Source organism: Elephantulus edwardii, unplaced genomic scaffold (assembly GCF_000299155.1).
Source record: "Elephantulus edwardii isolate Elephantulus edwardi_28Jun2011 unplaced genomic scaffold, EleEdw1.0 scaffold00028, whole genome shotgun sequence".
In the NCBI taxonomy this organism is placed as follows: domain Eukaryota; kingdom Metazoa; phylum Chordata; class Mammalia; order Macroscelidea; family Macroscelididae; genus Elephantulus; species Elephantulus edwardii.
Window position 1 is genome coordinate 8,041,636 of NW_006399778.1, and position 13,779 is coordinate 8,055,414.

Consider the following 13,779-nt stretch of genomic DNA (forward strand, 5'->3'; position numbering starts at 1 on the left):
TCAGTTGGTATTTTATGTCAAGCACAGATGCCCTGTTTTCTGCCAATAACTTACAAGCAAACGGAATTTCTTCCTACTATATATATCATCTGTCCTATGAACCTGGACAGAGGATGAAAGACATACAAGCGTTGAGGACTCTCCTTCATAGGGTCGCTATGAGTCACCTGGGACTCAAAAGCACTTAACAACAACACATCACTTGTGTGTTTCATGTTACCTCTGAAATGGGTGACTGTCATAAAAATCTTTTGGTACAGTAACTCTGGTACTTGCTAATACAGACTATTTCTTCTCAGAGATAAATATAACAGAAATCCATGTATCTTGATATTTACAGTATGTGAATTATTCATAGTATGTGAATATTTCCATTATATTCTCTGAAGGGGGAAAGTATTAAGACTTACTACTCCTCAAGATTTAACATTAAAAGTAAATATCAAACTTTTAATATATATGTTTAGAAAACGAGACCAACAGTTCCAGCTGCTTAATCAGAAACATATTCTTGGAAATGGACTGCAACAAATACTTTTCAAGGTTTCCAAAAGTGACACGTCAAGTATGTACTGTTCTCGTGCACAAACTTATTTTGCTAATAAACTACCAATCCATCTTATATGTGCTTTGACAGTGGGTCTAATAAATAAAAGATGTTTCTAAATAAGGGTGTATTTCATATTTACCCAAATTAATCCTTCTAACAAATCCCATTTACAGGTGGGAAAAATTCTTAAAGCAACAGTCTTCTATTATTTCATAATCAGATCAAATAAATGACATTAAGAAAAAGGAATTTTAATACTTACTAAAATTACTCAGCTGGGAAAAGTAAAACAAAATAACCATAAAGTTAAATCATGAAGCGTAATCTCTCATAGATTAAACACCAAACACAGCTCTTATCAGACAAAAACCAAACCACTAAATCAAGGACCTAAAAGTGCCTCTTAAAAGCTCAATTTCATTCTTGTATGTTTAATGTAAAATAGAAATTCTGTTTTTTGAGGAAGAACTTTAAAAAGAATTCTTGAGTTATAACAATACTTGATGCACATTTTTAGTACATTAAGTTACTCCTCAACTATTACTTTTCAAAAACCCTAAAATGACTGTGGACGCTTTGCCAGACAACCTAGCTTTCATTTTTAAGCTTTTAGAATCCAGTACCATGTACAGAACAAAGTATTGTAGTTACACAACTAACATGAGGAAAATAAAGTAAACGGGAAACTGCCACACTTGGAAGAAATCTTCTGGGCATAGGAAAGGAGTATTTCATTAAAAACTGGGGTTTTATTCCTCCATACTATGAAATTATCTTTATAACAGATTATAAAACCGGCACCAGCTAGCAAATATTTTTTCTTCCCTTTAGAATTATCTTATTAAGTCATAAATGTACAACAGCTTCTTAACTCTACACACACATTTAAATTTTTTAAAGGAAACATGTCTTAATATACCATGTTCCTGGCTAACAGCTTCTCAAAACTTTGAGAAAAATCTTACAGGTGTCCCATATAACCTGGAACTTACAAATTTAACATTATCAAAAGACTACTTTTACAATCTCACAAAGATTACTAGTACACAACAATGATTAAAAAGCTAAGAAACTATCTCAAAGGATAAAGACCATTAGAAAGAGACAATTAAAAAAGCTAAGACACTGTCTCAAAGGCTCTTATTTTAAAAAACAAACAAGCAAAAAACCAAACCCACAAACAAATCCTTCATCCACATTAAGGTAATCTTATTAAATAATCTAATCCGTTTACAAAATGGCTCTATGCTTCTGCTCTGGTGTCTTCTGCCATATCACCGCTTATTTATGCATGACTGGGATAAGTGTCCTTAACATTGTTATTTCAATAACCTGAAGCTGTTCTGTTACCTCTCCTATTTATACAATGAAGCCTATTAAAAACAGGAAGAAGTTCAATATTGGCTCCTCCCTCCATTGCCTCCTAGACCAGAGTTTTCTCCCTGACATAGTCTACTCATGTTTCTGCTACCACCATAATTTCCTCTCTTCATTGGCACAGTTAGAAGGTTGCTGGCTATAACTTCCAAAGTCATTGTAGTTTTCACTTCTATAATCTCCTCTCATGTAATTGTCATAACCACCTCAAAAGCCTCCACCCTGGTTGTCATATGCAGGTCCTTCACCACCATATATCCTCCTCTTTCTCCTCTATAACCAGAGCTATCTCCAAAACTGCCACCTTCATGACCTCCTCTACATCCATTATGTTGTTATGTGCAGATGAGCCATCTACCACTCATAGCGACCCTCTGTACAACAGTTCTGAACCTTGGTCTATTCTGAGCCAATCCCACTGCCTCCGACACACCTATCCTCATGACACCAGTTACTGTGTAAATCCATCAAATCTAAGGTCTTCCTTTCTTGCACTGTGCCTCTACCCTTCCAAATATTATATCCTTCTCCAAGGACTGGTCCTTCCTGGTATCATGCCCAAAATATGTGAGATGGGGCTTCAAAATCCTTGGCTGCAATAAGCATCTCAGTTTCATCCTCTTTAGGACAACCTATTAGTTCTCCTGGCAGTCCACAGTATGCTCTCCAGCACACAACTCAAAGGCATCTATTCTGTTATCCTTAGTCATTGTTCAGCTCTCTGATGTATAGCAAGCAATTGCAAAGACCATGGCCTGGATCAGGTACAGCTTAAGTCTCCAGACTGATATCGTTGCTCTTTAGCATTCTGAAGAGGTCCCAGATTTTCCAAATTCATGATTCTTCCATATCCATCAGATTCTCCTCCAAAGTTATTTCCTGGTCCTGGTCCAAATATTCCTTGTTTACCACATGAATCCCCGAAACCTAAGCCGCCTCCTCTTCTACTCCTACAAGTCTGGACTTCTTGCATTCTTGTCTAGACAGAGCCTTTCTTATACTTCTGCATTATCACTACTGACAGTGTGGTATTTCTGCAATACAATTTTATCCACAGAATCATGGTCACTAAAAGTAACAGTCAAACCTCTTTTCTTTCCAGACTGCCTATCAGCAATTATTCCAGTGGTATCAATTTTTCTGTATTCTTCTAAGTAATCTCTTAGGAGATGTCCTTCAGTGTCTTCTTTAATTCTACAAACAAACAGCTTCTTCACAATTACATGATTCCGTTTTTCCAGATTTCTCTCTTGCCACAGTACGTTTTGGCACAACCATTCGCCCATTAATAGAATGGGGTCATGCACCAACCTCAGGAATAGAAGAAAAGGTTACAAAGCCAATCCTCTTGAGCTTTGCATACAGGATCCCTTATTACTACACAGTCTGTAAATTTCCCCGATTACCCTAAGCTATCATTCCTGAAGCTTTCTTCTGTGGTTTCAAAGATTAAGACACCAATAAAGAGTTTACTAAAGTGCTTCTTTTCCCTCTCCATCACTTTGGCTGGATTTCCCCGCATCCCCACACCCAAGCAAGATGAGAAAGATCTCAGCAATCAAACACAAACCAGACTTGTCCTGGCACTGTTGTGAGAACTGCTGCTGCTGCTCAGGAATCGGGTACTCCTGCTACTCAGGAAACAATATTTAACAAATTCAATATAAAGAGTCAAACAATGGTTTAAAAGAAGTCTCTGAGCTTCACTGTTGTTGTTCTTATGTGTTGTGGAATCACTGGTGACTCCTATCTTCACTTCAGAGTATTAACGCACAGATAAAAACATATGTATGCTTTTACATATTTGTGTATTACATTTTAAAACTAATTCTAAGCTCTCAAAAAAAACACATTCTCCAAACCAACATGAAAAACATTACCTGAAACAAAAATTTAAATCCACAAACAGCTGAGAAAGTAGTAGAGGAACACAGGAAACTAGTAGGAGACTATTTTTACAGAAAGGCAATTATTCTAAATTAATAAAGTCCAACTAAATAATACCTTGCTGTATTTCATAGCAGCTCCACTATTATGTGACACTACTAACAATATCAAGTACACTGTTTAGGTTTAGCTGCCATGACTAAAAAGAAAAATACTAGCATTTTCACAGAAAAAGTTACGAGGAAGATAATAAAACCATCACTTGTTACAACAAACATAAGATGGAAATGTTTAAGAAAATCAAAGGCTTTAAATATAAGCAGCATTAAGTATTAAAAACTACCCATTGTGACATAACCACATTTTTTCAGAATTTGAGAACTAAAAAAAATTTGATAAGTCTAAAAACAATGTTTACTAAGCCAAATCAGAGGAGTCTTTTCACATTAAAGCCAAACAAACCAAAAAATTATCAAAAAAACCACCCCAAACTTTTTTGTAAAACCTCAACTTTTACACTGACCAAAATCCACTAATCTGCTGTTGCTGCTATGTGCCGTGCAATGGCTTACAACTCATAGCAACCCTATGTACAACCTTAAACCCTGCTCTTTCCTGTGTCAAGCCCCCAAGGACCCCAATGACTTAATCAATCCACTGCATCAAAGGTCTTCCTCTACTGTACTGCCCATCCACCATCATGATGTCCTTCTCCAAGGATTGATCCCTCCTTGAAATATGTCCTAAGTATGACAGATGAAGCTTCAGAAATCCTTGCCTCCAAAGAGCAGCCTGATTTAACCCTCTCTAGGACAATTGTTCTCCTAGCAATCCACCGTATATTCAATACTCTTCTCCAGCACCACACCTCAAAGGCATCAATTCTCCTTCTATCATTCTTAATCATTCCAGTTTTCTGATACATAGCAAGTAACTGAAGACCATGGTCTGACGTTGCACTTCAGTCCTTTGGAGAGGTCTCTGACAACAGACTTTCCCAATGCAATACGTCTTTTAATTTCCTGGCTTCTGGTGCCAAGAGCGGTGATTGTGGAGCCAAGCAAACTGAAGCTGTTGACAATCTCAAGCTCTTCACCATCTATCTGGTTGGTGCTGCCAATCAGCCCAATGGTGAAGTGAAAATCTTTGTTTTCTTGATGTTGAGCAATCCATACTGAAGCCTGTAGTCCTGACTTTCTACAACAAGCGCTTCAAATACTCCTCAGTTTCATCAAGTTGGGTTTCATCTGTGTAACGGAGACTGTAGATGAATCTACCTCCAATCCTGATGCCACATTTCTTCTCCTCACAAAGTCCATCCTCCCAGACGATCTGTTCTGCATATAGACTGAAAAGATATGGAGATAGAACAAATCCCTGGCATACACCCTTCTCAATTTTGAACCATGCAGTGTTTCCTTGCTCTGTTCTGATGACTGACTCCTGGTCCAAGTATAGGTTTCACCTAAGCACGATCAAATGTTCTGGGATCCCCATTCTTCTCAGAGTTAGCCACAGTTTGTTGGGATCCACACAGTCAAATGCCTTTGCACAGTCAATGAAACACAGCCATTCCTCTGGTACTCTCTGCTTTCAGTCAAAATCCGTCTAACATTAACCATAATATTCCTAATATCACGGCCTCTTCTAAACTCAGCCTGCACTTTTGGCTAGATTACAAAAATATTATCTCTTCAAACTCAAGATCTTTCTTTACTCTTTTAACTCACACGTACAGAGCATATTGGACTGATCTTTCCAAAGCACAGATATAACTTTAATCCTCAGTATTTTCCTAGAAGAACTACCTCCAGTCAAATAAATTAATGATGTTAGCATATTTTATGGTTTCACAATCAAGATAATACTTTATTCTCCTTAAGAGTAGCATGATACTCAGGGGACATCTCCATGAACTGGCACCACACAGTACACAAAGACAGTATTTTATATTCTACGTTTGGTGAGTAGTGCTTGGGGTCTTGAAAGCTTGTGAGCAGGCCCTTGACATACAACTACAGGTGTCTCCCCACATAGAGTAAAGGAGATGAAGAAAATCAAAGATTCAAGTAAGGAATTTGTGCAAAGGACTTAAGGCCCATATGAACTATTGGCTCTTTGACATGAACCTCTGAGACTACAGTTAAATGGCAATCAGCTACCAGAATTGACTGTTCTGAGAAGAGGCACAACTGAAGGTCTCAGAATAGGAAGGAAGAAAAAAAGAATTTTGTAAGAACAAAATTCAAATTCATAAAAGACCAGATGTACTGGTCTGACAGAAAATGGAGGAATCCCAAGAATACTACTATCCTAAATTACCTTTCTAATCTATAGGTAGTACCACAAGGCCATCTGTCAGCCAAATAATTGTGAAGTTGATAAAATAAACAAAAGCATCCATGAAGAATGTGCTTCTTTGGACAATCAACCATATAAGACCAAAAGGTAGCACTGTCCAAACACAAAGGATTAAAAGCAGGAAGGTATTGGGAAAGCAGACAAATGGAAATGAGAACCCAGGGTGGAAATAGGGAGAATGCTGACAAACTATGGTGATTATAAACAATGACACAGAGGAATTTATGGATGCTTTAAGGTATTGAAAAGCAAACTTCCGTGTAATCTTTCACAGGTTGCCATGTAGCACAATAAAATGTATTGGGTTGAGGTGGTTTTTTTTTTTTTTTCTTTTTTAAAAATGAACACCATGATTCCAAATATATTTATAAATTAGTAAAAATGAAATGTATGTAAATGTTACATATTTTAAAAGAGTAAGTTAATTTCTAGTTGTTTATTACCTAAAATGATGGATATAAAAAGGTTAAAATAAATCCACATCTTCTTTGAAGATTTTACATAACCCTCATTAATGCTTCAATTAAATTGCTGAATGAAAACCTCTGGTTCTGATATGAGAATACATCTGGAAATTACTGTCAAGTTAATTCTGACTCATAGTGACCTGCTATCAGGTTTCTGAGGGAGTAAACTGCAATAGGAAGAGACTGTTGATCTTTCTCCTCTTGAACTCACTTGGTATTATTTTACGATTCACCATCATCCTATCTATTCCTTGCTGTTCTCTAGAACAGCAAACAGCCACTGTTTAAGAAGGAAAGGTAATTTCCTAATATATGTCAGATATGTTCAGAAAAATTTATGTAAAGGAGCCATTTGATTACTATTTACTAGAAACAACAAAATAAAGATACAAGTCCCTTTACAATAACAATGACTTTTTATGGGAACAATGGCCAACAGTTATAAAATAATAAAACAAAATGGAAAAAAAGAAAAGACCAAGAACTGGTTTAAAAATTGTAGAACAGAGAAAGTGTTTACCAAATTGGTACCCATGGTAAAGAAGTCAATTATTTGGTGGAAACATTAAAAACTACCAAGAAAAGAGGGTGATCTAGGAGATCAGCTCATCACTGAACAATCCTTAAGATTATTCTAAGAGATCAAAAGCTGAAGGTCTACAGCAGATAGAAGAAACTCAAGGATTTTAAAAAAAAAGACAGAAAGGAGTATGGGACAAAACTTAGGGACTGGATAGAAGAATGGAAAGAGAGCCACATGTAGCACACTAAAAAGAGGAGGAAGAAAAACAACAGAAAGAGAAGAGCTCGTTGCACCACAGAAAAAAAGGCTAATTTTAGAAATATTTATCCCAAGGGTAAAATACAGAAACTAAAACCCTCCTAAGAAGAACGAAGTGCCCAAATATTTATTTTAAAACAGAGTTCTAAGAAAATAACTTATTATATAACCTAGATCCCTAAGATGAACAGAAACCAGAATACCTTTTTATAAAATGTTATTTTTATTACAATCATTATTACTTACAAGAATTTATTTCTGAGTTTTAGTCAGAATTTGAGACAATCTAAACCTAATTTTAAAGTAATACTTATTTTCTAATTCTCAAGTGAAACATGGGTATTTTAAATATAGTCTTGACTTAATAAAATAATTTCTGGTTACAATAACAATATGAGAGAAGGACAATCTTGAAGGGGAAAAAAGCTGAGACCTAATAAAATTTCTCAATTTATTGTCTTAATCTGGGTACCTAAGCCAAAACTTGGGGAGGGGGGTTAGTGAGAATTCTTTAATGTGGTTCAAAGCTCTGAAACCAGTATTATAGACACCAAGTAGTTTTCTATGTCATAAAGAAGCTTGTATGAGTTTAGAATCTATTCACCTCTTCTTTTGATCTCAGAATATATGTTTATATTTGTCCACCAGGTATAAGCTCCACTCATAAGAGATCCACATAATATTTTATCATGAAGTAACAATGCTCAATCCAGCCAAAATAATTTCAGAATCATTCCATATTTAAATTCTGTATCAGTGCCATCACTGAGAGGTCGGTGCCTTTGTATTTGGCATTCTCCTATTGTTTTCTCCAACTGTGTATTTCCTCCTTTCTACCTCCTTTACTGTCAGTCACTACCTTTCTATTTTGTCCTTCACTTTCTTACTAAATGCACATAAAAATAAAAGAATATCAGTACCACTCTGTCTACATACATGCATTTCATATATACAAATACACACACACTATGAAACACATGACAAAAGGCCCAATATCAGTTAAACTTAAAGGAAAAGGAAAATCATTTATTCTTATTTTTAAGACAGCAAAACCGTAGTTGGTTACTGCAACTCACCAGATGGCTCTTCAGGCTCACTTTCATTTTCTTCCTCAGGTGGCGCTTGAGGAGGTGGGGGTGGAAGCTTCTTTTCCTTTTCTGCTTTAGCATTTCTCTCTTCTTCTGAATAATACTCATCTTCTGAGAGGTTGGCCAAGCTTTCATCCATCTCTCTGTACTCTACCTATATGGAGATTATACCAGGGAAAGTAGTGAACATCTAAAATCAAGAACTCTATTTGGTGTTATCAATGAATGAGAATTGTTACATTACTTCAAATTTTAAAGAAAAAATCAGATAACAAGAAACAGGATGATTCTAGGTAGCTATTTAAAATAAAAACTTACAAGAAAAAAAAAAAACAACACGTCATTTCAGACTTAGCCCAATCTATCACTGTTACATCAAAGTGCTGATATCTGGATCAATGACATGGAGACTCTTTAATTCATAAACTTAAAATCCCCACAGATTCCCTACGTAACAAATATAAAGCACTGCAACTAAAGATTAAAGTAACTGCAAATTAAACAAAAACATAGTTAACCAGAATGCTCCTATTATTTCATGGAATATAGCAAAAGAATTCCAGAAATTAAAGGAGTCGGAATAAAAGTGGCAAACAGCAACAATAAACTGAAAGTATGCAAAGGTATACGTTTATAAAGAATTGGTTAAGTATTGTTTATAAAGAATTGGTTAAATGAGGATGGTATGACTTTATCTCATATACTTGGTGATGTTCCTTAGAGACGGAATCAGCTCTTGGTAAAAGCAGAGCGCAATGAAAAAGAATGCGAACTTCATGGCCTGACAGTGGATTTTACAACAGGCCTAAACACAGTAATTGTGAAGATGGAGCATCCCCAGGCAATGCTCTACATGATAACATACAGAGGGTCACTATTAGTCAGAATCAACTCAATATCCCCAACAACAAGAAAGCTGAGTGATCAGCAAAGAATTTCTATTATGATAAATTAAAGAGAAGTTATGTGAAAATGGGGACTACTAGTTTTGCCACTAATTTATACTCAAGTCATAAAGGCAAAAAAATTGGGTCAGCACAGGAAGCTATTTTAGCAAATGTTTTATTAAGGATTAAAAGATAAACCGTCAATGTGATTTTCACCATAATAAAGATTCTAGTAAACCACAGAATCTACGGTTTTCTAACTATTATGGCACCAATGTAAAGAAATAATTTATCAGGTGTGGAAATAAAACATACGTTCCACATATACTTACTTATGTTTTCCACATATACTTACTTATGTTTTCTAAAATGAATAAATGAATGTTGTTGTTAGATGCCATCAAGTCTGAACCCTGTTCTATTCTGTACCATCCTCATCTCTGACATACTCAAGCCCACTGTTGCAGTCACTGTGTCAATCAACCTGGTTGAGGGTGTTCCACCTTCACTGCCCCTCCATCTTTCTCCCATAATGGCAGGGGCAATGGAACTCATATACACAGCTGGTGGAAAATACGTTGGGCATTTCCTCAAAAAATAGAGAAGCTGAAAATATCCTGTAATACAGCAATCCTCTCCTAAGTATATATCCAAGAGATATGAGAACAGTGGCTTCAACATCCACGCCCACATTCACAAGAGTAAAAAGATGGAAACAACTTGATTGCCCACCAACAAATGGATAAACAAACTGGTACCTTCATATGGTATGCTGCGTAACAAGACCACACTACCACAATGAAGATTTCTTTAAAGTCCTAACCCAAAACTCACTGGGAATTGACCCCCTCAGTAGGTTTTCAGAGGCTGTAAAATACACAGAGGAGACTGCTCATCTTTCTTGGCCACCAGAGCTCCCCAGAGTTTGATTTTGGGGGGTTAAACACTTGCTATGCATCTGAGAGCGGGGCAATGAACAAGGATGACAGAAGAATTGATGTCTCTGAGCTGTGGTGTTGGAAAAGAGTACTAAATATATCATAGACTACAAAAAAAATAAACAAGTATGTCTTGGAGAAAGTGTAGTCAAGAGTGCTTTGGGCATTATGCTGGTTGGAAGGAGAGGCCAGTCCTTAGAATCAGAAATCATGCTTTCCAGGTGGAGGGTCAGCAAAAGAGAAGATGACCCTCAACCAGGTAGACAGACAGAGTGACTACCCCCATGGGCTCTAATGAGTGTGTCAGGAAGTATGAGGATGGCATAAGGATAGGACAGGGTTCAGATTTGTCGCTCACAGGGTCACTACTCTACTTGACAGCATCTAACAATAACAACAACATGTCTATAAGTTCACAACAACAACAATATGGCTATAAGTCCCTGGGTGACACACACAGCTAATCATATTTACTAAAAGTTTGGCAGATGCAATCAGTGCAGGGGCACCTCAGATGTGCACAACTGTACTATGACACATCTGCAGTCACATGTTGATGTTCATTGTTGTTAGGTGTCACTGAGTTGATTGACACAGTGACCATACGAACAATGGGTCTGAACCTTGCCCTAAACTGCACCATCCTCACCATTTCTGTTATGTGTGGCCCACTCTTACAATCACTGTATTAATACATCTTTCCTAAAATGGTATCTTTTCCCAAGGATTGGTCCTCCCTGGCAACATGCCCCAAGTACTTAAAACTAAGTTTCACCATCTGGTTAGTATGATTATTATCAAAAAGACTGATACTAACAAGTGTTAGCAAAGACATGGAGAAACCAAAACTTCATCCATCACTGATGAGAATGTAACCTGGTAAGTCACTGAGAAAAACATTTTGGAATTCCCTCAAAAGGGCAAACATAATCCTAAAGAATTCAGCAATATTGAAAAATAATGTGGGACTCACATTTCTTTATTTCAAACCATACTATAAAGTTAAAGTAACTAAAACAGCCTTAAGCCCTCTTCACTTTCAGCAAAGAAGGATGTGCCATCTGTATAACCCAGGTTACTGCTGAATCTTCCTCCAATCCTGATGCCACATTCCTCCTCATAAAGACCAGCCTCCCAAATGATCTGTTCAGTATACAGATGGAAGACGTATGGAGACAGGGCACATCTCTGATGCACTCCTTTCCTGATTTTGAGCCAGGTACATAACAACAAACAACAACAGTGTTTTCTTGCTGTTCTGACGAATGCCTCCTGGTTGAAGTCTACATTTCACATGAGCACAATAAGGTGTTCCGAGATTCCTATTCTCAAGTTTAGTCACAATTTGTTGTGATCCACACAGTCAAATGCCTCTGAACAGTCAATGAAACACAAACAGACATTTTTCTAGTACTCTCTATTTCAGCCAAGATCCACCTGACACTGGCAAAAATGTCCCTAATGCCATGTTGTTGTGTGGTTGTGGTTGTTATGTGCCATTGAGTCACTTGCAACTCATAGCAACCAATTACCCAGTCACAGAATCAATTCAGTTCATAAAGGGTCTTTCCCTCTTGCACCATCCTTCCGCCCTCCCAAGTAATGATGTCCCTTCTCCAAGGACGAAGCCCCAGAATCCTTGCCTCCAGGGAGCAGCCTGGTTTAACCCTCTCCAGGATGAATCTGTTTGTTTTTCTTAGTAGTCCACGGTACATTCAATACTCTTCTCCAGCACCACAGCTCAAAGGCATCAATTCTCCTTCTATCTTTCCTAGTCACTGTCCAACTCTCTGATGCATAACAAGTGATTGCAAAGACCATGGTCTGTACCAGAAGCACCTTAGTCTCCAGAATGACACCAGTGCTCTTCAGTACTCTGGAGAGGTCCCTAACAGCTGACTTTCCCATCACAATACTTTTTTTATTTCCTGGCTACTGGTGCCAAGAGTGTTGACCATGGAGCCAAGCAGACTAAAGCTGTTAACAATCTCAATTTCTTCACCATCCATCCTGATGCTGCCAATTGGTCCAGTGGTGAGAATCTTTGTCTTCTTGACATTGAGCCTCAATCCATAATGAAGGCTGCAGTCCTTGACCCTCTGCAGCAAGCATTTCAGGTCCTCCTCAGTTTCAGCAAGCAAGGTTGTGTCATCTGCATAACACAGATTATTAATAAATCTTCCACCAAGCCCCTCCATCTTTCTCCCATAATGGCAGGGGCAATGGAACTCATATACACAGCTGGTGGAAAATACGTTGGGCATTTCCTCAAAAAATTTCATATGGCCCATCTCCTCATAGAGCCCAGCCTCTCGGATAATCTGCTCTGTATACAGGTTGAAAAGGTATGGAGATAGGACACATCCCTGGCCTTTCCCAATTTTGAACCATGCAGTGTTTCCCTGCTCTGTTCTGACGACTGCCTCTTGGTCCTAGTATAGGTTTCGCATTAGCACAATCAAGTGTGCTGGGATTCCCATTCTTCTCAGAGTCAGCCACAGTTTGTGATGATCCACACAGCTAAATGCCATGGCCTCTTCTAAATCCAGCTTGTACTTCTGGTGTTCTCTGCTGATGAACCGTTCCACTTGTTTTTCTTTTACTTTTCCATGAGGGTAGTGTACTCGGGGTGAGGGTTGGGAGGGAAGAAAAGTGCAACAATGAATGAATGGAAATCCAAAGTCTGTTAATTTTTATTGAAATTAATAATAATTTCTTTTTTAAAAAGGGGGAAGTATATATGCAAAACCAAGAGCCATTCTCAATGGAGACAGACTAAAAGCATTTCCTTTTGAACAGGGACTAGACAAGGATGCCCACTGTCACTACCTCTATTCGATATTGTATTAGAAGCACTTGCTAGGGCAAAATGAAAAGAAAAGGCATCCAGATCAGCAAAGAGATGGTTAAACTGTTGCTATATGCAGGGAGATGATATGATAGTGTACACCAAAAACCCCAAGGACTCAACAAAAAAAAACTATTACAGCTAGTAAACCAATTTAGTAGCGTGGTAGAAGATCAATACCCAAAAAAATCAGTGGGGTTTCTATACAGTAACAAAGAGAACTCAGAGAAGTAAAACCAAGAAAGCAATATCAATTACAAAAGCCAACCACAAATTGAGATACTTGGGAGTAACCCTAACTAGAGATAGAAAAGACCTATACAAAGAAAACTACAGAACATTTCTTTATGGAAGACATAATCAAGGACCCCCAAAAAAGAAAAATGTTTCCTGCTAATGGATAAGAAAACTCAATACTGTGAAAATGACAATCCTACCAAAAGCAATCTACATGTTTAACCAAATCTCAATACAGAGAACAAACTCATTTTTAAGGAGATCAAAAAGGGAACTGTAAAGTTTATTTGGAGAAGAAAGAGACCCTAAATAAGCAAAGCACTTCTGAAAAACAAAAATTAAGTGGGAGGCACTGCAC

General features: G+C 37.4%; 1 protein-coding gene across 1 annotated transcript in view; it reads right to left on the bottom strand.

Moving 5' to 3' along the window:
* The window catches only part of KDM1A (lysine (K)-specific demethylase 1A), an 87,770-nt gene that overhangs the window by 60,004 nt on the left and 13,987 nt on the right, over positions 1–13,779 (bottom strand). The window contains exon 2 of the mRNA XM_006883664.1: positions 8,500–8,665. Coding sequence (XP_006883726.1) covers positions 8,500–8,665 — 166 coding nt within the window. The remainder of the gene's footprint in view (positions 1–8,499; positions 8,666–13,779) is intronic.